This window comes from Emydura macquarii, unplaced genomic scaffold (genome assembly GCF_026122565.2).
Source record: "Emydura macquarii macquarii isolate MOO-44397 ecotype Brisbane River unplaced genomic scaffold, CSIRO-AGI_Emac_v2 contig_3220, whole genome shotgun sequence".
NCBI classification, from domain to species: Eukaryota; Metazoa; Chordata; order Testudines; family Chelidae; genus Emydura; species Emydura macquarii.
This window is the reverse complement of record NW_027133357.1, coordinates 12188-35724: the sequence shown is the minus strand read 5'-3', so window position 1 is coordinate 35724 and position 23537 is coordinate 12188. Positions and strand designations below refer to the sequence as shown.

Here is a 23537-nt window from a genome sequence, read left to right as displayed (position 1 = left end):
AACAATAGTAGTTTTTGGATGTTTTCTACATCTACTGAATACAAAATGTACAATGCTCACTTTACATTATTATTTTTTATTACAAATATTTGCACTGTATAAAAGATTAGTATTTTTCAGTTCACCTCATACAAGTGCTGTAGTGCAAGCTCTTTATTGTGAAAGTGCAACTTACAAATGTAGAATTATGCAATAAAAATAAGATAAAACAAGCACTGTGCACTTTCTGTTCTGTGTTGTTGATTTCAATTACATATTTTAAAATGTAGAAAATCATCTAAAATATTTATAGTAAATTTAAATTGGTATTCTATTTAACAGTGTGATAAAAACTGTGATTAATTGCGATTAATTTTTAAAATCAAGTTAATTTGTATTGAGTTAATTGCTTGAGTTTACTGCAATTAATTGGCAGCCCTAGATATAACAGATACTCAGAGCTTGCATTCCTACTGATGTTCATTGAAAGGGGTTAAACACTTCAGAGCATGGTTGAATAGAGTCTCCTGTCTAAGGCAGATGTCTTAGTACTGAACTGAAGTCTCTGGAATTCACAAGTTTGAAATCATGAATTCAGATATGTGGGCGTGTTTCCCCATCACTTACCAGGCATTACTGATGGAAGCCCTGTCCACGCTGTCAGTTACTGCTACGTAAGGAGAGCGGATACCCATATATGCTTTTTGTGTATGGTTCTGTGGTCATAGACTGCATAATGACTGAGTAACCTAAGTCAGTAAATGGTACCATCAGACTAATGTGTGAGTCTGACACAATGTAGTGTGAGATTTGCTGTTATCTGGATTTGAAAGCCAGCTCACCCAGAGAGGATGTACATGTAGCTAGTTAAGGAACAGAAGCCAGGAAAGCTCCTTCCCTACTGGCAGAGGTAGATACCAGAACAGTCCTGATGCCTAGTGCTCTTTTCCCTAGAAGAGGATCCAGGGAGCAGAAGTTGCTTGAAGTTGCAGGATCTTTCTAGGAGAGGAAGACAAGTAGGCTCAGGAAATAGAAGTTTCATAGGAGTTGGGCCAAGGCCTGGAAGTCGCCAGAAGACATCCAAGTGTCACTTGGTTCATTGTATTGCAAACTAAGTGCCAACTCATCACTGCAACTTACCGAACGCTCAGTATGCTTCTCTCACACTCACACATTTACACACCTAATTAAAGAAACTCTGGGTACTGATTAAGTAACTTAGTCCTCCTTTCTATAAAGAGAGAAGTTATCTTTATCCTAAAAAAACAAATTAGAAAATCCTTCTATGGTGATGAGCTCCTGAAAGAGAGAGGTGAGTTACGGAGCCCACTGGTATGAGGCCATTGCTGTTTTCAGCAGACTGAAGAGGTGGGGAAAGGGAAAAGAGACTAAATGTATACATTTGAAAAGTGGGAGGTTGAGACTTTGAGTAGGAAAAAGAAAATATAGGGGACGGGTGGTAAAACAAACCTCATAGTTTGGATGAAAAGAGAAAGGAAAGAGGGAACAATCACTGAAAAGATACTCTGATCTATGCATCCGATATCCTCTAGTGCTATTATAAATATTATATTTGTGTGTTTTGTACCATAAATTCCTTATCTAGTTACTGCGACCAGCTGAAGATCTCTGAAAGCACCCATGTGTTGCAGCCTTTCCTTCCCAGTATCCTGGATGGACTGATCCACTTGGCAGCTCAGTTCAGTTCAGAGGTCCTCAATCTTGTGATGGAAACACTCTGCATTGTTTGTACCGTAGACCCAGCATTTACAGCAAATGTGGAGAACAAAATCTGCCCTTTTACCATAGCAATCTTCCTCAAGTACAGTAATGGTATGTGCCCAAAATGCATCTATAAAATATAGCTCTGTTTTTGCTAATGGAGTCTGGTCAAGATTAATCTCCTACAGATTAACTGTGAAGTTGACATTTACAGTGTGTTTAAAATTTACAGAATGACAGTTTGGAAATACATTGATTCCTAGATTTTAAGACCAGTTGAAACCATTATCATCTAGTCTGACATCCTGTACAGCACAGGCCAGAGAATTGTACCTGTTGATTGCTGTATCTAGCCCATATTTTATGCTCTGGTTCAAGCACTTTTTATAGGAAGACATCCAATTTTTACATACAAATTTTAAGTGGTGGAGAATCAACCACATCTCTTGGTAGGTGGCCCCAAAAATTTATACTTTATTTTTAACCTGAATGTGTCTAGCTTCAGCTTCCAGCCATTGGATCTTGTTCTGCCACATTAAAGAGCCTTCTGCTATCAAAATCTTCTACCCACATAGATGCTTATGGATCCATAGATGCTTATGGATCAAGTGTTCTTAACTTCTCTTTGATAAGGGCTTTGCATTATCTTTCTGCACTATTAGTGAAGTGTAAGAATAACTGGTATGATATGCAATCGTGTGAAAAAAGAATTTTCTTTCTCCAGGAACAATGTAGGGGGCAGGCTGACAGATAGGTCGTAAGAGGGCATGCTGTATATAAAAGGATGACTTGTGTTTCCCTGGCTATGTACACACTGACGGCGGCAAATTTGCTGCCGTCAGATCGATCTATCCAGATTGATTGAGCGGAAGTGAAGACCTGCTCAATCGATCATGAAGTCAATTCAATTAAACCATCACTTCAAAAGGCGTAGTATTGTGTCGATGGGAACACATTTCCCATCAGCACAGCGCAGTGGAGACAGACTGCTAAAGGGAAGTTACAAAGTCGATGTGAGTTACGCAAGTTACTCTGTGTAACTTACGTAACTCCTGTCGACTGCCACCGAATTTCCAGGTAAGTGTAGACTAGGCCCCTGAAGTACTAAATTGAGGTATTAAGTCATTCTGAGGAAGCAGTATTATTTGCCATTCAACTTTCCCTTCATTTCCTTAAATGCAGTTTATCCTGTAAAATCCCACATCGGTTTACTCTTGATCAGCTATCTATGCTACAGCATATCTTGTTGCCTGAAGTCATCCTCTTACTAGGTTTCTGTTAACATTGCTCTGTCATCAGTCACTAGTGTGTAGACAAGTCTGTGTCCATTGATGAAGGTGGTCAGGACAGGTTTTCTAAGGTTGCTCTCATAATCTGAATTGTTGAGTGTATTGAGTTGTCACCCAAATACTGGGTTGCCTAAATTCTGCTTGAGTCAGTAGAATAAATAGGCAACCTCTGCTGAGTGTGGCATGTTCAATATATGTCAGAATAGACTAAAGAGGTGTTACTAGTAACTAGTTCTGTGAGTGGTACCTCTGCCTGTTTACACTTGTGGGAATTGGGACCGTTGGTGCTTTGTGCTCAGAATTTAAGCTACGTCAGTTGGTGGAGGCACGTGTGTCCTCTCAATATTTGACTGAGGTTCAAGGGAAAAGAACTGAAGCAGAAGTGAAGTACATTCTCATATATGACCACAGCAGAGTCCAGAGATATATAAATCACTCTGAGGAAGAGGGGAAGAGAGGCAGGAACTGGGAATATACAGTGGCACTATCTTTGTATATATCTCTGTTTCCACTTTTTGTGAGTTGTAGCAAGCAGCTGAGTGCAGATGGAGGGTGAAGTGTGAAGAACTATTTAAAAAGGATGGCTGACAGAGTAGGAGCAGTCTGGGGCTGGCTCACCACTCTGTACACTTTATAAGTGTCCTTGGGTGGACCAGATTGGAAGATAATTGATTAGGGCTGGGTGATTAACCAGTTAACATGGGAATTCAGCTAATCAGTTGACGACTGCAAGCCCTTGTCTCCACTAGAAAAATAAGTTGACCTAACAGAGGTCAACTTACAGCCACTGCAGTAATTACTGAGGTGCACACTACTGACTTTTGTTGACAAAACTCTCTAGTGTAGGCCAGCCCCTAAATGGGAGAGGGAAGGAAGGGCAAATAAGCTCAGGTCTGAGTGGTGTGATCGCTTTCTCCCCCTTGTGCCTAGGGGATATGTTGAAGCTTGGGAAAAGCCTTTTCCTGATGGGACATGAAGCTGCATAAGATACTGAGGAAAGTACACTGGTGAACTTATATAAGAGCACGTGAGTACTGTTTCCAAAGAGAAGTTCAGGGTGCAGGAGCCCATCCTGTGGCAAGTTGGGGCTTATCCAGGATTTCCCACTCTGATGTAGGTGAAGAACCAGAGAGGGGAGCTGATGAGAAGGAGCAGAGGACTGGGCAGTGTGGAGGAACTTCTGCACTGGGTAGTTGAGCAACAGAAGTAGTTATGGAAGACCTTCCAGGAGTTTGAACAGACCCAGTTCAGACAGACAGTCCTTGTTATCCTGGACAACCCCCACTTGTCACAGGGTGGGCCACTGCATCCTCAGTTTCTCTTTGCAAACTTACGTACACTTATGTAAGTTCACCCATGTTCTTTATTTACAATGTCATGTGGAGCTTCATGTTCCATCACCATAAAGCTTTTCCCAAGCTTCAGTGTACACCCTAGGCATAGGGTGGCAGGGTGAGGTGGAGAGAGATATCACCTCGCTGTGATCCTGAGTTTCTTTGCTCTTCCTGCTCTTTCCCTTTCTCTCTCCCATTAAACTGCCCCCAGCTGGTGAGCTGAATCCGCTTGTTAACTGGTTAACCACCCACTCCTAATTATCTCTTATTTTGGCTCATGCAGGGATGCTTACAAAGTTCACAGAGTGGTGAACTAGGCTAGTCCCACTCTGTCACAGGGAGCCAAGTCCAGCAAGTAGTGCTGAATAAAGCTGTGTATTAAACTCCATGTAGTTGTTCGATAAATCTGCACAACAGAGACATTCTGATAACAAGCCATGGAAATGGCCTTAGCTATGATTGAGTGAGCCCTCGCTAAGGCAAAAGTCTCTATATAATCTTTTAGTCCACCCTCAGCCTGTTAGAGGGGATGGTGTCCCCCTGATGCTGATCACTATAGACCACAGTCAGTCTCTGACCTTCTAAATAGTTTCTATCTAAATGGTTTGGACCTAGTACCCTTTTAACATCTAATGTATACATTCTACTTTCCCTTGGTGGTGCATGAGACCTAGGGGAAACTACCGTCAACAGTAAATCATTGGAGTAGGTGGAAGTCTGAGACCACCCTTTTAATAAGCTTGAGAGGAAAGCACAGGACTGCTTTGTGTCTGTGGAACTCTGTAAAGCAAGGGGGAGGATCAACAATGTGTCTGTAACCTGTATATCCTCTCCCTGTAGATGTGATAAGCCACCAAGAAAGCTATTTTTAGTAAGGTGTGCCATTCTTACAGATCCCCTGGTGTAAAGTCTTTGACACATCTGGCAACACTCAGGAAAGTGTCTGTCTCCAAGATAAGCGAGGTATTTGATGTAGGCATCAGATCCTGGAAAGACAGTTGGAGCAAGAGGTACACTGCTTACACCCATCTTTTTCATAAGGCTAGGATCAGCTGTGTCGTCACCAGGCTGAAGTGACTTGAGGTCAGTTACATTCTAGTGTATAAAATTTAAATGAAGATTGTAAAAAATAAATTGCACTAAAATTATCTATATAAAATTGATTATTTTAGACAAGTCAGAAATCTGGCAAAACCAGAGTCTTAGACACAGAGGAAGGTATGTATCGCTATGATGTGGAGATAGAGAAACCGAGCAGCAGGATGCATACCTTTATGTAACCTTGCCAGCTGTGTATTTAGCATAGCAAAGATGTCATAAGATCCACTGGCTGGAAGCTGAAGCTAGACAAATTCAAACTGAAAATAAGACACACAGTTATTTCAGCGAGGCTGATTATTGGAACAGCATTCCTAGGGATGTGGTGGATTCTCTGTCTCCTGGAATCTTTAAATTGAGATTGGATGACAAAGTTATGGACTTGATGCAGGATGTCAAACTAGGTCTTGACCATCCCATCTGACCTTAAAATCTATGAATTTACATCTCTAGCTCTTACGGTTGCACCAAAAATCTTTAAAATGTGAACTTTGTAATGCAGTAATGCCGGCTTCAATCTCCAGATGCCCTTATTCAGTATAGCTGTATGAGAGAAGCTTAACTTATAATTGTTTGGTAGCTATATGTAGGCTTCAACTATTTTATTGCAGAACATCTTAACAGAAACATCAATTTGTTCTGCTTATTTATCATTGTTGATGTTGGGTAGTTATACACTGAGGTAACTAAGTGCTATTAGAGTTGTTTGGGTTGCTTGAATGAGGAATTCAAATGCACCACCGCCAAATTTTAAATTCACTGTGTCCCTTTCTTAAAGGAATCTCCTTTCCACTACCAATGACCTAAACTGCTTCCTGTATACCAAAAACCATACCCATCTTCTGTGTATTTCTAGGTGCCAGAGCTCCAAATGTTTCCTACCCAGCTGTCAAAACACCAGTTTTCCCCTGGCAGTTTCTGTGGTGCAGTTAAACATTGTCACTGTAAAATTCTGCAAGAGACTGAATGCTGCAAGTTTGTGGATGGCATAAAATTGAGTTTAATATTAAAATAATTTGTACTAAACTTTGTCACCCAGACCAGTGCAATAGGTACAATGAAGGATAAAAGGCTTGGGGTGAAGGTGGGGGTGAAATGCCACATTATTCCAAATTCCTGTTTGTATCAGTTCTGTTGTGCAGCATGGTACAGACACAAATTTTAAATTCTGTTCCTTGGCTACAGACACAAATATACTGAAAGTGACCTTCATGTACAGAATTGTCTAGTAAATGCTCTATAGACATACGGATACTGATGTTTTCTTCCGATTACTTCTAGTTGCTTAATGAGGCTGAAAGTAATGCCCGTGTAACTAGATGGTTCAGTAAAGACTATTTGTGTAACCTCCGGTTATGAAGTTTGCAGTTTACCTTATTGAAACGATAGCAACAGAACCTTAGGTCAATACTCATTAATTTGTCTTAGTAACTGGTGCTTTCTCACTCTAGATCCTGTTGTTGCCTCTCTCGCCCAAGATATCTTTAAGGAGCTAGCACAGATAGAAGCCTGCCAGGGTCCAATGCAGATGAGACTAATCCCAACTCTCGTCAGCATCATGCAGGCTCCTGCTGATAAGATTCCAGCAGGGCTTTGTGCAGTAAGTACTATGGCAAGAGATGGTTTAGCTGCAGCTTGGGTTCTCACTGCAGCTAGTCAAAGCATTGGCTTTGTCATTCCCATTTCATCAACTTGTTTTGGTATGAAAAGAGCGAGAGAGGATGCTCATAAACTACTATTAAGCAGTGTCTTAAGTGACTGAGATCTTCCTGTGGGGAAAGAGACCCACGGGTTTGAAAGAAATACTCATCATAGTCTTTGATCTCTCAGTAGTCTGTCAGCCTTCTTCCAGTCTTTACAAAGTGTCTTTAACTCTTTCTTACCATTTGAAATAGTGTAAGCTGTGGAAGTTAGAATTGTCCAGTAATGCATGTTACATGTCATGGACATGGTACATTCACAGCTTGTTAGAACCCAAGCAGTACATAGCCCCCCATGCGAGCATGCACCTTTCTGTACACAATTAAACACACACAGGTAACTATCTCTGTGTATATGTAAAATCATGCTTTATGTTGAGATTTGATTTATAATGCATTAATACATGATTAAAATATTTATAAGATCAGAGAGGAGTATATATTATATGTGGTTATAAGCACATCAGTAGAAGGTGGGTTTTATGTGGTTATAACTGGCTGTTATGGGCAGTCTGTTGACCTGTCAGACTCCTAACAATTGATTAACCATTTATTATAACAAACAATAATCATCAACCCTTTTAAAATCAGGCGGAATTATATAAAGCATGATCACAGAAATAAATTTACATATGCACTGTCACATACTTTCCACTATTAAACTAAAATTTGAATTGACTGCTAAGGGGAGTCAGTTGTTCTGCACCAACTGTCAGTGAATGGGCATTTGTGCTCCTCCACTATTTATGAACTGCCTTTCTGGTTTGCCCTTGGTTCCTTTAGATGAATCAGATTAACCGAAATTTTTCACCACATAAATCTTTTTAGAATAACCTCAGGTGCAGCTCTTACCAGTAGAGCAGCATGTTGATTGTGAAAGTCAACCGTGAAAGTACCTTTGTTCTGGGCTACCTGCTATCTTCAAAGCCTCCCTGGTAGTTGTGTTTTTGAGGCATGTTGTAGAGGTAAAAGCTGAAACAAAATCTGCTTTGTTTTCTTACAAATTGTAAGCCATCCAGTGGAGCCCTTTGAAATTGAGGTGACCAGAGCCACTTGGGCACACAAAATGTGCTAAAAACCTTCCTTGCCATCCTGTCCCCCATCCCAATGTGAGTGAGGCAGCAGAGGAGAATCTGCACAGTCACTGTTGTGTGTCCTCCAGCCATTACCAGGGTAGGCCTTTGCATCTCATCCCACTCCCCTAGCCTTATGGAAATGCTGAGTTAGTGCGGTAGCTGCAGTTTAAAAGGGCTTCTATGTGTGTGCTTTCTCCTTTCAGACTTCTATTGATATATTAACCACTGTTGTGAGGAATACAAAACCTCCTCTTTCCCAGCTCTTGATCTGCCAAGCATTCCCTGCGGTGGCTCAGTGCAGCCTGCACACGGATGACAATGCTACAATGCAGGTAACATCTATAGGGAAGGGGCAAGGGACCGCAGGGTCATGTCACTCCAAAGCGATGGGTGACACAAGTCAGTCACTTGACATGCATTGTCTAGTCTTTAAGGTGTCATTTTGCTTTGGAAGGGCTCAGTCTGACCCCACCAGCAGCCGTGCTGGCAGTGTGCCAGAAGCCTGAGCACCATTCCTATCTTTTATAAATAAGATAATGGCTGCCATCCTTATTTTGGTGTCTGTAGTGAGTTTTGCTGATCCTCCTTTTAACTGGCGGGTCAGGATCAGTCTTGGTCTTTTCTTTTTAGGTCTCTGCAGCATGCCATAAACATGTCCCTTTCTCTTGTAATTAGCATACCTGGCAGAGGCTTTCTGCCAAAGCAACCTCAAGCATGGGGGAGTAAGCAAGTCTCCCCTGTTAATTCAAGGGAAAAACAGGAGACAAGGGGAAAAAACATTTGACCTCATTTCCCCTCTTGGCAGCATTTATCAAAGGATAGTGGCTAAAGAAGAGCTCTACCTTGGTGGTTCAAGCCGGGGGGAGTGGGAATGCTCAGGGCAGGCTTCACTGCCTGCTATTGGTCCCTGATTTCCTCAATATTGCTCCCAAACACACCTAATTCTCTGTGAGTAGTGGTTGCTTTTCTGCTGCTCCCCGCCATGGCCAGTTCCTACCTCACCGTATTTTCTTCCTGTTCCCTCCACCAAACTCCCAGAGCCTTTGGAGGTGAGAAGGGAAGGGGCACCGGCAGCAGCCTTTTGTGCTCTACCTGCTGGCAGCCATTGCTACTGCCTGGTGATGTTGTCATAGTAGCTCTAAGCAAGGACTTGGGACTTTCAAAGTTATAGGAAGCAAGCCCTTCTGAGCTTCCAGCTCCTGAAACACGTTTGTGAATAGTCCAAGGTGAGTCAGCTACTCACCTTCAAACAGAGAAAAGCAACTTTGTGTTTCCATCTGCCATTTCTCATGTGGGTATGGCCCATGGAAACAGGTCCCACTGGGCAGTGCTCTAGTGAGAATAAGGTGAACACTGTGCTGGATTGCTGTGCTGTAGTCTTTGCTGAAACAAATAGAGAGCCTCACTGTGTTACTCTGGGTCATGTTTGTCCCTCATGCTGCTTTGTAGCTACCATGAACTCCAACTGGTCAAAGTCTCTTGGAATGTATCTGAATAATAGATTAATGAAACAGGTCATCTGAGCACTGGTTCTCTCACAACTGCCACCATTTTACCCATCACATGTATCTTGCCTATTTATTCTTTCTTCCTGTTTAAGGTTCTTTCTGCTGTGGTGAATGGGTGTTCTTGGTTACTTGGGGGAGCCTACAACATATGCAGTTGCGGTTTGAGAGTCTGCCAGTCCTAACACAGTAATTCTCTCTCTTGTATTCAGAATGGTGGTGAGTGTCTGCGTGCATACGTCTCAGTAGCACTAGAACAGATTGCACAATGGCATGATGAACAAGGCCACAACGGGCTGTGGTATGTCATGCAGGTGGTGAGCCAACTCCTGGATCCACGGACCTCAGAGTTCACAGCTGCCTTTGTGGGCAGACTAGTTTCCACACTGATTTCCAAAGCCGGAAGTGAGCTGGGAGAGAACCTGGACCAAATTCTGAGAGCCATCCTTAGCAAAATGCAACAAGCAGAGACACTCAGTGTAATGCAGGTGAGCAGGCTGGAGACCCAGTGGAAACCATGTTTATAAGTATAAGGAAGAGAAACCCTGCCTGTCACTGAAGTATATGTTTATATTACAAGCCTGAGTGAGTATCCAGTACTTGTGCAATTGCAGATTCTAGGTATGCTGCAAAAATGTCTGTCTTGTCCGCTTTGGAGGATCAGAGGAATATGAATTTAAAGCTTCTCATCCATCATGCATGCTGTTAGCCATCTCCTGGCTTTGGCTCATCCTGCTGAAGTTGCAGTTGAGGTGTACTTGAGCTGGGAATCTCACTTAGTCTCTTCTATAAGTTGAGGGTTTTTTTTATAGAATAGTACGTAGGCAAATATCAAGTAGAGAGGTGATGTTACCACTATATAAGGCAGTAGTGAAGTCATTACTGGAATACTGTCTTATTAACTGTTACACAGAGCAATGCTGGTAAACTGGGGCTCATTCAAATATATTTTAATGCAGCCAAATAAAAGAACATAGGTCATACTTACAGAATGGAGGACTGTGTCCTGGAACAGTGACTCTGCAAAGGATTTAGTGATCATGGTGTAATGCCACAGCATCACATTGGAAGCTCATGTTTAGTTGGTGAAGAGAGCAAATGCAGTCCTAAGATCTATGAACAGGAAGAAGATTTGATGTCACCTGGCTTTTTAATATAGCATACAAATGCATAACAAGATCCAGTATCTGGAAACTGAGACTAAATGACTGAAGAGTAGAAACGAAGTACATTTTTTTTTTAACAGTGAAGGTTACTGACTATTAGAACAACTTCCCTAAGGATGTGATGGCTTCTCCCTCACTTAGTCTCTAAATCAAGATGGGAATTGTTTCTGAAAGGTACTCTAGCTCAGTGGTTCCTAAACTTTCTACCAAGGCAAACCACCAACTCCATTTTGTCTTTTTTGGGGGACCAACCATCCCTGCTCCTCCTCAGCCATCCAGGCCATCTGCTTGGCTCCTCCAGCCCCATTGCTTTTAGTTTTTCAGCTCTGTTCCCTCCTGTAGCCCCTACCCGGCCCCTCTCTCCCTGCAGCTGGGCTGTGATTGCTACCAGGCAGTTGACTATCCACTCACTAGCTCTGGCCACTTGCTCTGTACTACTGCCCAGATCCTGTTCTCTACACCGCTGCACGGGGGAAGTGAGACCATGGGAATGGGAGGGAGTGCCTCTGGGACATGTGCAACCCACCTAGACCCACCCTGTTACCCACTGGTGGATCCAAAACCCAGCTATTTGGGAAACACTGCTCTAGCTCCACCAGAAGTTACTGGGTGAAATTCTATAATCTGTGAAACTAATCATCATAATGATCCTTCTGACCTTAAAAATCAACTGATAGTGATGGAGTGTGAGGAAAATAAAATCTTCCCATGTGATGACTTTTGTGCTCTGCCCTACCCTGTCTGAACCCTGTAATACAGAATGTGCCAAATGTCCTCTGTTGTTGCCTGCTCAGGCGGAGAGGAGGTGCTTTTATGACAGCTGGCCAGAAGTATAGCAGGAGGGTAGTGAGAGGGATAAAATACTCCTTTTTAGGAAGGTAAAAGCATTTGTTTGCAGTTGCTGACCGCGTCTTACAGTTGCAAAATCTCATCCCCATGCCCAATGAAGTGGGACACCTGGAGATACTTTCTACTTTGGCCTTGTAGGTTCATGTATTCCTGTGACTTCCATAGTGCACTTTGCTGGCCAGCGTCCCGAGACCCTGGGAAGCTAAAGAAGCAGTGCAGCTGCATTCTAATCAAACAGAAACTATAGGCTGTTTTAAAAACTTAGATTCCTGCCTTTCTTACTAAAGTTTAAGAATATCATTCATTTTTAACTGCATGATCTCTGAGTCAGAAACTTGGAAAGCTACATTCTGTAACCAAAAATTGCAAGTTTTAGGAAGGTGATCACAGCTGTTACTAAGCCATGTGGCTCACCTCCACTGGAAAAATGCTTCTGAGTTAGGTTTCATGACGGGGGAATGAAGATAGTCTTGTGTTTAAGGCACTGGGCTAGGACTTGGGAGATAGACATGCTAAATGTCTGTGGGCAAGTGATTTAATGTCTGTGCCTGGACTGGAAAATGGGGATAAGAGCCTTTCTCCCACTGTCTGTCCTTTCTGTTTAGATTGTAAGCTCTTCAGGGCAGGGATTGTCTCCACCAATATGTACAGCATCCAGCACAATGTTGTCCTGACCTTTGTTGCATCTTCTAGCTGCTACCGTGATATAAATAATTGTTTTCCGGTGGAGAGCCCAGTGCCACCTCTGCTGGTTTAGTCATTTTTGTCCTTGTTTTAGGAGGGCTTGTGGGCTTCAGATTCGGATGAAAAGTTTAACTTGTCCTGTCTCATTCTGTGGGTTAAATGCAGTTGCAAGTGCTCGCACCTATTCTAATTCCCTTGCTTTCCTGGTTAGTGGACAGGCTTACAGGGGATCGTATGCCTTTTAGTGTTTGTTGTATGCCTTTTTAGCAAATGCACAAAGCCTCTGGGGGACACGGCTTTGGTAAAGAGAAAACATTTCATTGTTGAGTTATTACAGCTAGTATTCCTTTTTCTTTTATAGTCTTTGATCATGGTATTTGCTCACCTGGTTCACTCCCAGTTGGAGCCATTGTTAGAGTTCCTGTGTAGTCTCCCTGGGCCAACTGGCAAGCCTGCCTTGGAATTTGTAATGGCTGAATGGATGAGTCGGCAGCATTTGTTCTATGGACAATATGAAGGCAAAGTCAGGTAAGATAGTACAAGCATCTGGTTTATAGACTGCTTGCCCCATTACATTTTGTAACTAGGTGACTGGGTGGTGGGGTAAATTGTAAGCTACCTGGAACAAGAGACTTACTTTGCTCCAGTGCTGGACTGAAATCTCTTCCTGCTTTGCTGTCGGGCTGTACTAAATGGCAGCTCTGTAAGTGGGGGTGGGGTGGGGGAGTGGGGGGAGGAAAACAATTGCAGAACTGTAAATAGTTTGTGGGGTTTTCCTCGTCTTACTGTGGGGAGAGATTTAAAATGCAAGATCTGGTGAACACAGCTCATGGAGGAGCTCATTTATACTGTATTTTACTGTTTCAAAGCACTGCACAAGGTCATTGTTCAAGGTGTCTCAAAAGATATTAGGTGTCTTCACAGCAGTGTAATAGAATCCAGATAATCAATAGGGACAAGTGGAAAATCAACTGAAATGTGATACTCTATTTAGAAGTAGATTTGCAGAACTTCAGTCTTTAGATAACATGGGTTTTCCCAGTGGAGGCTGGGTTTTAGAGCTTGACACAGCATCCAAGAATTAAGTGTGTTCTCATCTTAGATTGTTTGCTACAACTGATCTCTTTGCATTACAGAAGAGAGTTAAACTATAGGTCACCAAACAATTAAACTTAATCTTTTTCGTTAAGTTCAGTGCAGTAAAGTTATGGGGCAAACTGGCAACCATTAGAATAATCAAGAAAATGAAGTTGTCCTAACTGGAAGCACACACATAAATAGCTAGATTAGGAGGCAGTTTGATGTAGTGAATGGGGCACTAAGAGACCTCGATTCCATTCTCAGTTCTGTCACTGACCTCCTGTGACCTTGGGAAATTTGCTTCATTTCTCTGTACCACTGTTTACACTTCCATTCTTTGTCTTGTCTGTTTAGATTGTAAAATCTTTGGACATGGACTTTTTCCCACTATGTGGGTGTATGGAGCTTAGCACAGTGGGGCTCCCAATCTCAATTATTTACTGTAGTGCTCACAATGTGCTAGGTGCTTTCTGAATACTCAAGGACTATCCCTGCTCAGAGGGCCATATAATCCAAGCACAGGCAAGGAGACAGAGGTTAGGAAAGGACACGAACAGTATGTAAATTATATGTAAGTCAACGCAATTCACTGTAAGCAGTATGGTGGAAATGGTTCTTTTAAAGGGACAGGGGAGGAGCTTTGTGGATGAATCCAGGGAGAGTCTACCATGCATAGGGAACTGTATGGATGAAGATTTGTAGGTGGTTATGTAAGAATCTGACAAATGAGGCTGGGAGCATTGGTGATGAGACAGACATTGTGGCTTCACCTCTCGCTGATGCAGACCACAGTGGAGGACCTCGCCTTTGAGGGTTTCAAGCTCTTTGCCGAGAAGACCGATGCCTCCCTCCACTCCATGAAGGATTCCAGGGCCACTCCCAGGTCATTGGGAATCTACACACGAAGGCAAAAAAGACGTTTTAGCCCTCAGTACCCACAGAGGCCTTATTTGTCCCAATGCCCGTCACAGCGGCACTGAGTCCCAAAGGAAGAAAAGTAAATTCTCAATATGGAAGCCTTCACGCACCCAGTCCTTGACTCTATCACCAGCCACTAAGCACCACTTTGATGGGCAGGTCGAGGCACTGCAAGATCTCTCCCTACTACTCTGTGCCCGTGCACCCATTTGACCACTGTTTAGCAGCATTTTGCAGTGCCTGGGGGCACATAACGTTGGACAGAGAGACTGTCAGATCCAGTTATTTCATCCACTTCACCTCCCACTCCTTCCACAGTACCGTTCCCTGTCCCTCTTCAGGGACCTTTCTCACAAGAGTCTACTATGGCAGGAGATAGATTGCCTCCTTCAGGTAGCAGCCATAGAATCAGTACCTCAACATCTATGAGGCATGGGGTTCTACTCTAATTACTTCCTAAAACCCAAAAGGAAGGGAGGTTGTAGATCCAGCCTGAACCTCAGAGCTTCTGAACAAGTTTGTCAAAGCTTAGAGGTTCAAGATGGTCACCTTATCAACGATCATTCTGTCATTGGAACAGGAGACTGGTTTTTCAGTGGTCTACCTACAAGACACCTACTTTCACATATCAATTCTGCCGGCTCACAGATGCTTTCTCAAGTTCACAGTGGGAAATGATTATCATCAATACAGAGTTCCTCCCCTTTGAACTTTCATCAGCCTCAAGAGTATTGTCCAAAGCTCTCTCAGTAATCGTCGCCCGTTTACGATCACATGGGATAATCTACCCTTACTTGGACCATTGTCTCCAAAGAACCCAGCCACTTCAGGAGGCTCGTCGAGCCATCAAGAACACGATACATTTGTTTATGGAACTGGGCCTTCAGATCAGTTCCCAGAAGTTTGTTCATGGAACTGGGCCTACAGATCAGTTCCCAAAAGTTGACCCTCACACCAATTCATAGGGGCTGACCTAGATGTGCTACAGGCCAAAGCCTTCCTATCTCAAGACAGATTTCTCTCCCTGGTCTCACTTATAGACATAGCTCAGTGCAGACCTCAAGTGCCAGCCAGAATCTGCCTCCACCTCCTGGGGCATATGGTGGCAAGCATGGCGGTGATTCCTCATGCCAGACTTTACATGCGCTGCCTGCAGCTGTGGTTCAGTTCAATTTGCATATTGAACGGAAGCAGTCTGGACAAACACCTTGTCACTGCCCACCAGGATCAGTAGCTCCCTGGATTGGTGGAAGAACCCAGCCAACGCATGCAAAGGGACCCCCTTTTTTCAGGCACCACTGTTGTTGTTCCTTACCACTGACGCCTCCCTTATTGGATGGGGGGGGGGCGTGCATTTAAATGTTCTCACAACGTAAGGCAAATGGTTACCAGTGGAGATATCCCTCCACATCAGTCTCCTTGAATTGAGAATAGTTAGGAACACCTGTGCCCACAACATCATCTTGTCCACGGCTTACCTACCAGGCACGCAAAACTCAATAGTGTACAAGCTCAGTCGCAAATTCCCACACAACCACAAGTGGGAGATATATCTGTCATTACTTCACAACTTGTTCACGTGATGGGGAACACAGTCCACAGATCAGTTCGCCACTTACCAGACCAAGAAGTGTCCTCAATACTTTTCCAGGGCAGGGATTGGTGAGCATTTCCTAGGCAATGCTCTTCTCCTCTTGTGGGATTTTGGCAACATTGAGCCGAATCAAGAAAGTTAGGATATGGCCAGGTTATGTGGGGCAAGGAATCAAAATAACCTTGAGATGGGAAGCCTTAGACAGGTAGAATGGACTGTGATAATGGAGGATGAGAGTGGAGAGAGTTTGGAAGGGAAGAGCAGTTTTGTCTTGGCCATCTTCAATTTAAGATTACAAGAAAATCAAAAGGAGATGCCAGGGGAAAAGCAACATTGTGTTGGATTAGCTGGAAGGAGACAGGTCAGTGATAGAGAAATAGATTTGCAAGTCATCTGCATTTTGAAAATAGGACTTGGGCTCATAAATTGCTTTGGTGCTTCTGAAAATTTTACCCAGTATCTCAACCCCAGCCAAGGGTAAGAGGTCAAGCAGGATCTACTGTATTAAAAGCAGCAAAGAGGATGAGGGTGGAACTCCAGCCTTACAGTGAGAGACTGAAGTTCAGTCTTATCAGTTTATCAAAGGGAAGGCTAACAATGGCTTAATCATGGTCTAGAAGAATCTACTTGGGTAGCAGATTTCTGATGAGAGGACTGTTTAGCAGACAAAGACATAGCAAGTTCCAATGGCTGGAAGCTGAAGCTAGATAGATTGACTGTAAATAAGGTTCACATTTTTGTCAGTGAGGGTAACTAACCATTGGAACAACTTACCTAGGGATGCAGTGGATTCTCCATCACTTAAGTCTTTATATCAAAAGTGGATGTCTTTCTAAAAGATCTGCTCTAGCTCAGCCAGAAATTTTGGCTTGGTACAGCAATCGCTGGGAGAAATTCTATGGCCTGTGTTCTGCATAACTGCCTTAAACTATGTTTTCACCCCTAAGTTGCTAAATCTGAGAAGCATCTTTGTCATACCACCTTGACCAAGTTGTTGGCCTGCCATGATTTTTGAGAGGGGATCAGCTCTTGACATTGGGGTAAAACAGGAGTAATGAGTCCCTTGTAATGGCTGAACCAGGGCAAGAAACCAAGGAGGAGCTCATGTCCCTGATTATCTGCATCTGGAACTACAGCCCTTTTCATGAGCTGAATAAGTGGGTGGACGTGGAATATCTTTTTTATTTTTGAGCTCATGTACCATTATAGTGAACTCAACTTTGATATAAAGCCTGTAAACTGAATAAAGTTATAAATGATTTATGAATTTTGGATTATGTGTAGGACAGAGGGAGACTCAGGCACTACATTTTTTCTCCTCAGCTCTGTAGCGTTGTGTAAACTCCTCCAGTATGGTATCAACACTGATGACAAGCGACTTCAGGACATTAGAGTGAAGGGTGAAGAAATATTCAATATGGATGAGGGAATACGCACACGATCCAAATCAGCCAAAAGTAAGTAATCAAATTGCTCTAACAGGGTTGCATCTGTAAATATTACCTTGTGGCCACTGTGAAAGCCTCTAAAAATAGATTTTCTGGGTCTCCTGCAGCTTTGTTGGGTATATTGCTATACAGAAGACAGACTTTTTTTTAATTGGAACTTGCCCAAAGGTAGCAAGTTCAGTATACCTATTAATTGCTTACCAAACTCTTGTTTGGGAACATTACTGGTGCACTTCTGATTTACGATTAAGGGAAATTTAGTTGGCTCATGGGATCTGGAGCCCTTCACTGCTCTGTCACTACATCAAATTCATTCCTGCTTGAAGGACCTAAAATTGATATTGTAAGGGTGCTTGGTAAACCTCTGTGAAATAAGTGATTAGTGGACATTATTGGTAATCACAGTAGAGGTAATAAAGGATTGACTTGCCCAATAGGATTGAAGTTACCACCACTAGGTGTTAGAGAATTCTTTACAGCAGGGGAATGGCTGATAGGGGTGGGGGGAAGCTCAGTGGATACTTGCACAGTGTCCATGCTCTCCCTCTTCTTTCTATAAAGGACTTCAGTCTCTAGTGCCCCACAGTATGACTCTGATCGAGACATTAGGTCTTAACATCCGTGCATAGTAAATAAGTAGCATTGGATTGAGATGAGAATAGTGCTGGCTTCAGCTACAGAAAGGAAAGGAATTTTGTAAGCAATTTTTGTTTGGTAAAGTAATTTTGATTTTTGCAGTTTCTGCCCCTCTATATTAGTGACTAAGAGATACTTCTCCATAGTGTCTGCTGTGTGTTGGTCAGGTACTCACTTGAATGACGTGATGATGCCAGCTCCTGCTCCCATGGAAATTAGTGGCAAAACCACTATTGGTTTTAATAATGATAGGATTAAATCCTTTAACTGAGGATCAGAATTGGCACCCAAGTGATGATCCTTAGCATTGTTCTAGACTGCCAGGCTAAAGCAATTTCTCAGCATTGCTGGTATCTGTTATTGTCACAAATGTTCATCAGACCCTGTTCTCTCAGTGAGGCCCCGCCTCATTATTTTTTGAAACTTTCAATTTAGTCCACTGTACAACAATTGAAGTAAAAAACTTTAACTTTATTCCAGTATTTAATCCAAATAGAACTCTTTTTTGAACAATCTGGGAATCAAACAGAACTCTTGAAAATCTGATTTTTACTTTTACCTTTTCCTAGTTCTTTTTCTTTTTTGTGCCTGGTACAGAATTAGTAGGTATTATGGGCCCTCGGCCCTGCCTCAGTCTTTTTTTTTTTTTTGCCTTCAGTGTTTTTGCTTCATGCACTAATGTTTCATAACCGTGAAGAGGAAGGTGAGCATCTAAGAATTGAATGTGCACAATTGTTAAATTTTGATGTAACACTTAGATCCTGATCAGTTTGTTGTATTTAAGAGGTTTATTAATCTGAAACTCATGTCCTAGAGAGAATTCAGATGAAGCAATAGGTTACACATTTATATTACAGTAGCACCTGAGGCCCCAATGAGATTGGAGCCCAGTTGTGCTAGACATTGTGCAAATACATAAGAAGTCAGTGTCTGCTGCAAATAGCTTACAATCTAAATAGAGAAAAAATGCTACTTCCATTGTCCTACCCTTTATCTTCATTTTACAGATGGAGAACTGAGATGCATTTGTTCCATCATTAGTCATACCCCACAGAGAGACTTTGACTCTTCAGTATTTGCCCTTACACCTTTTACTGATGTTAGAATGATAATGGAGTTGAAATTCAGATTTGGTAGCTAAAAGATTTTGTGCCGCATGTGCTTCTACAACTTCAGACACAAAGCAAGAATTTTCAAGTGTTCAGTGACTTTGGGTGCCTCAATTTGTGGCTGCCCAACTAGAGATACGTTATCGGAGCCCAACTTTCAGAAGTGCTGACTGTTTGTCCCCTGACAGTGTGTCAAGTTGGGCACCCAAAATCACTAGTCTCTTTAGAAAATTTTAGCTTAATAAAATGCAGTCAGTAATTGTGATGACAAACAAGCATTTTAATATTGGTGAAAGAGGACTGAAGTCTTCTGTCACCACAACAGATATCGTACAGGCAGCTACAGTGCAAGCTTCTTACACACTGCCCTGCCAGCGCAGCTCAGCTCTGACTTTGTGAACTGCCTTTAGAGGTAGGACATTGTTTGAGTCCTTATTTGTGAAGAAGGCACTTGTAGCTGTCAGTTAATTCTACATGAACTATCAAACAATCTTCCAATAGTAATGTAGATACTACTCCAATGCAATGTAATTCCAATAGTAATCGTGTTTTATGCTTTAGATTGTAAACATTTTGGAACAGTTACTTCTTTTGTGGTGTCTGTACAGTCCCTAGTGCAGAGGTGTTCTGATCCATGATTGGGGCTCCTAAGCATTATTGTAATACAAATAATTCATTACTTCAGTGACTTGACCTGAGCTGGATTTGGACTGGTAATCTGGAAGGCTCTGTATTCCATTACCTGGATCCTGAGCCATAGTTCCCCTAACGGCAATATTTACAATTTAAAATAAATGCTGAACACAGTTCTTATGGCCTTTAAGAATCCTGTTTCAAAGACATTTTGAAATGTCTTTTGAATTCACAAGATGAGATTATAAAAAAGAGTGGACATATGAGCAACATGAGAACTGTGTGTGCCATCAGTAATGCCCATAAGGAAAGAAAAAAGGGAAGTTGGAAAGGCGCTAATATCTTTAACCTTGTTCTTCAGTCTTTATTGTTCATTAAATGACTGACAGATCATCAATCACCTTTAGTTTTGCCTTGGGCCTTCAAAGTCCCAGTGTGGTTACTAATTGACCTGTTGAAGTTTCAGATTGTTCTTGCTTAACTAACATAACATACTGTTACACTTCAGTGTTCACTTAGTTCTGAGGATTTGACACTTGCCTGTTTATATGTTTAAATCAGATGGTTCCAGAATATCTGCTTGATGGTAATCTTACAGTGAAAATGGAGAAACTGGTTAAATGGAGCTCTCTGAGAAGAATGTTTTCATGTGAAAGTGTAGTTCTATTCTGTGAACATTTCGAGCATGTATTGAAAACAGATTGTTTTAGTGGCTTTGCAGATTCTTATTTAATTTATTAAAAGGCATGTGAAGTTAATCTGTGTATTCCTTCATCTGGTCTGACAGATCCCGAACGCTGGACGAACGTTCCTTTGTTAGTAAAAATCTTAAAATTAATAATAAATGAACTTTCTAACGCAATGGAAGCAAACGCATCTCGCCAGACAGCTGCAGACTGGAGTCAAGGTACAGTACTGGGATGGATTACACATTCAGATGGTGCAGAATGTAAACAGAGCACCTGAGCTGCTAGCAAAAATATGTAATCTCATTAAAAGCAGCTACTTTACTATACTAGAGAGTTGGAGGGTAGCAGTAGCAAATGTTGTACCTATATTGAAAAAGAGCTCTAGGGTGATTTGTGAAATTACAGACCAGTCATCTTCACATATTTTCCTGTAAATTGGTCAAAATGATAGTTGAAAATAGAATAACAGATCTGGAAGATCACAAAATGATAGGTCTAACCCACAGTTTCTGCAAAGGATTGTTGTGCTGCACTAATCTGTTAGAATTCTTTGAATGTGTCAAAGTAGTACATAAAAGGGAATCACTTTGATATTTAGATTTACAAAAAGGCAATTAACAAGGTCCGACCTACAAGGTGCCACAATGTGCTGTGCTAAGATTAGTTTTTAATATAGATCTAGAAAAGTAGGTGAGCAGTGAGGTGGCAAAATTTGCACGACTCAAAATTATTAGGCTCTCGTCAACCAGAAGATACTGGCTGGATGCAGAAATAACAGGATCAATTTCTCTGGCCTGTGTTATTTAGGAGTTCAGATTAGGTTATCCTAAGAGATCCCTTCTGGCATTAAAGTCTGTTACTCTGTGGGCCATCTCCTGCCCCTAAACCTGGTCCCTTGGAGTGGGAGGAACCTTTGGAAAAGACAATGGTTCCCAAAACCAGGTTCAGCTCTAATCTGGCTCAGAGTGGGAGTTAATGGACACAGCCCATTACCATGGAAAAGTGTGCATTTCCATGGGTGCCACAATGGGTGACTAGGAGCTTTCACAGGACTGGCTTCCATAGAACCCTTGGCCTCAGTACCTGGACCTTCAGGATCCACCTTAGAAGGGCACTAAGCCACTGGTGCTGACCTTTTCCCTGGCTGCCAGCCCATAAGACCCCAAAGTACCAAACTGGTGCTGAATGGTCCTGATGGGTATCACTCCACTCCTGTGTTTCTGCTTCTGTCTGCTGCTCCTCATCCCAAGAAGAGTAAGAGTAAGAGTAGGAACACGGAGGAGGACCCCTGAACAGGACTGCCCTAGGAAGAACCAGGAAAAGAGGCATCCTCACTATTGCCTCAATTCAGAGGATTGCATCTCAGATAGGGGGACTCTAATGCTAGGGGCCAACCTGACGGGATGCGTAGGGTCTCCAAAGGATTTGATGTGCAGATTCAGTTATCCTCCTACATCAGAGTAGAGGTCTCCCTCCCTAACACTCTCTAAGCTGTGTGGGGCCTATGTAAATATCCTGAGACTTTATTAAATTCATATAGTTGACTACCGCTTTAGATTTGAACATTACATTCTTCAGTCTGATACACAACAGTCGTAGTATTTGATAATTAGATTTATAATAAAGATTGGATGGATGGGAGGGAAATGGCAGTTTTTCAATAATATTTGACATTTCTGTGTCAAATATTGAATTGTAAAGACAATTCCTGGATACTGAGAACCTTATTGTGTAATACAACTTTCTTTTTTCTTCTCATATAATATTCACTGTCTTACTTTCCTATGGAACTGCTTGTCGTACCTTGAATGCAGAAAAAAGCTTTAAAAAAAAATTCTGCTTTCCTGATTATTTATGAACAAGTCTGTCTCCACCCTGGTTTGGCACCATACCGTTTCATTTTACCTGCTCTGGGCCAGCTTCATGCAGTCCAGTGTTCTTGCCATAGACAGTTCAATGCTGGCTCTTGATTATAACAGCCTCGCAAACCCATCACTGGGTGTAATAGTCCAGCAGCACTTCTATTGTAACCCTTGTTTTTCTTGGGTGTTAAACCCTCCTTCAAAAATTCTCACTGTATTGGCATTCTTATATCTTTAAAGTCGATGGATAGGATTATAAATAAAAACTCCTCTCAGAAAGTGAGACTGGTACTGACACTGGTCTGACTTTCTGGCAGGAGTTTATTTATAATCCTATCCATCGACTTTAAAGATATAAGAATGCCAATACACTGGCTTTCCTGATCCAAACACGTGAGCATCTGTCATTTCTGCTCTTGTACTGTTTAATGAGGGACTGCATATTCTGTGGGTATTGGTATTGGTTATCAGTCCAGAACTGATATTTTCTCTGTGACTTTAAGATGCTTTTCTTTCATCAACAGACGACTCCAATGATATGTGGGAAGATCAGGAAGATGAGGGTGAAGATGAAGGTTTAGCTGGACAACTTTTATCAGATATTCTTGCCACTAACAAATATGGTAAGCAGAACAGTTACATTGACTGTTTAAAAGATCAAGTCGAGTAAAAGACGTGCAGCACTGAAAGTTACATTTCTCCTGACAGCTGCTTAGTATATAATGTGGAGGGTAGGGAAATAACTTGGAATGGAAGACTGGGGTTGGCTGGGAGAAAGGGAAGAGCGAATGATACATCCTGGAACAGACTCTCTGTTCATAGGCTAGAAGATATCAAATAACTCAGTATGTTCTAAGTCTCAAGGCTTGTCTACACTTAAAATGCTACAGCAGCATAGTTGTGTCGCTGCAGTGCTTCAGTGTAGATGCTACCTATGCTGACAGGAGGGATTCTCCTGTTGGTATAGGTAATCCACCACATCCAGTGGCGGTTACTAGGTCAACAAAAGAATTCTTCTATCAACCTAGCACTGTCTACATGGGAACTTAGGTGAACTTAACTGCGCCATTTGCCGGGGGGTATGGATTTTTCGCAAACCTTAGCAATGTAGTTTTGCTGACCTAATTTTCTAATGTAGACCAGGCTTCAGTGAGTCACATGTACTA

General features: G+C 42.2%; 1 protein-coding gene across 1 annotated transcript in view; it reads left to right on the top strand.

Moving 5' to 3' along the window:
* Window positions 1-23537, top strand: part of IPO9 (importin 9) — a 96392-nt gene that overhangs the window by 63071 nt on the left and 9784 nt on the right. The window contains exons 15-22 of the mRNA XM_067531488.1: window positions 1586-1812; window positions 6874-7022; window positions 8402-8530; window positions 9916-10191; window positions 12764-12930; window positions 17318-17451; window positions 20608-20727; window positions 22896-22994. Coding sequence (XP_067387589.1) covers window positions 1586-1812; window positions 6874-7022; window positions 8402-8530; window positions 9916-10191; window positions 12764-12930; window positions 17318-17451; window positions 20608-20727; window positions 22896-22994 — 1301 coding nt within the window. The remainder of the gene's footprint in view (window positions 1-1585; window positions 1813-6873; window positions 7023-8401; window positions 8531-9915; window positions 10192-12763; window positions 12931-17317; window positions 17452-20607; window positions 20728-22895; window positions 22995-23537) is intronic.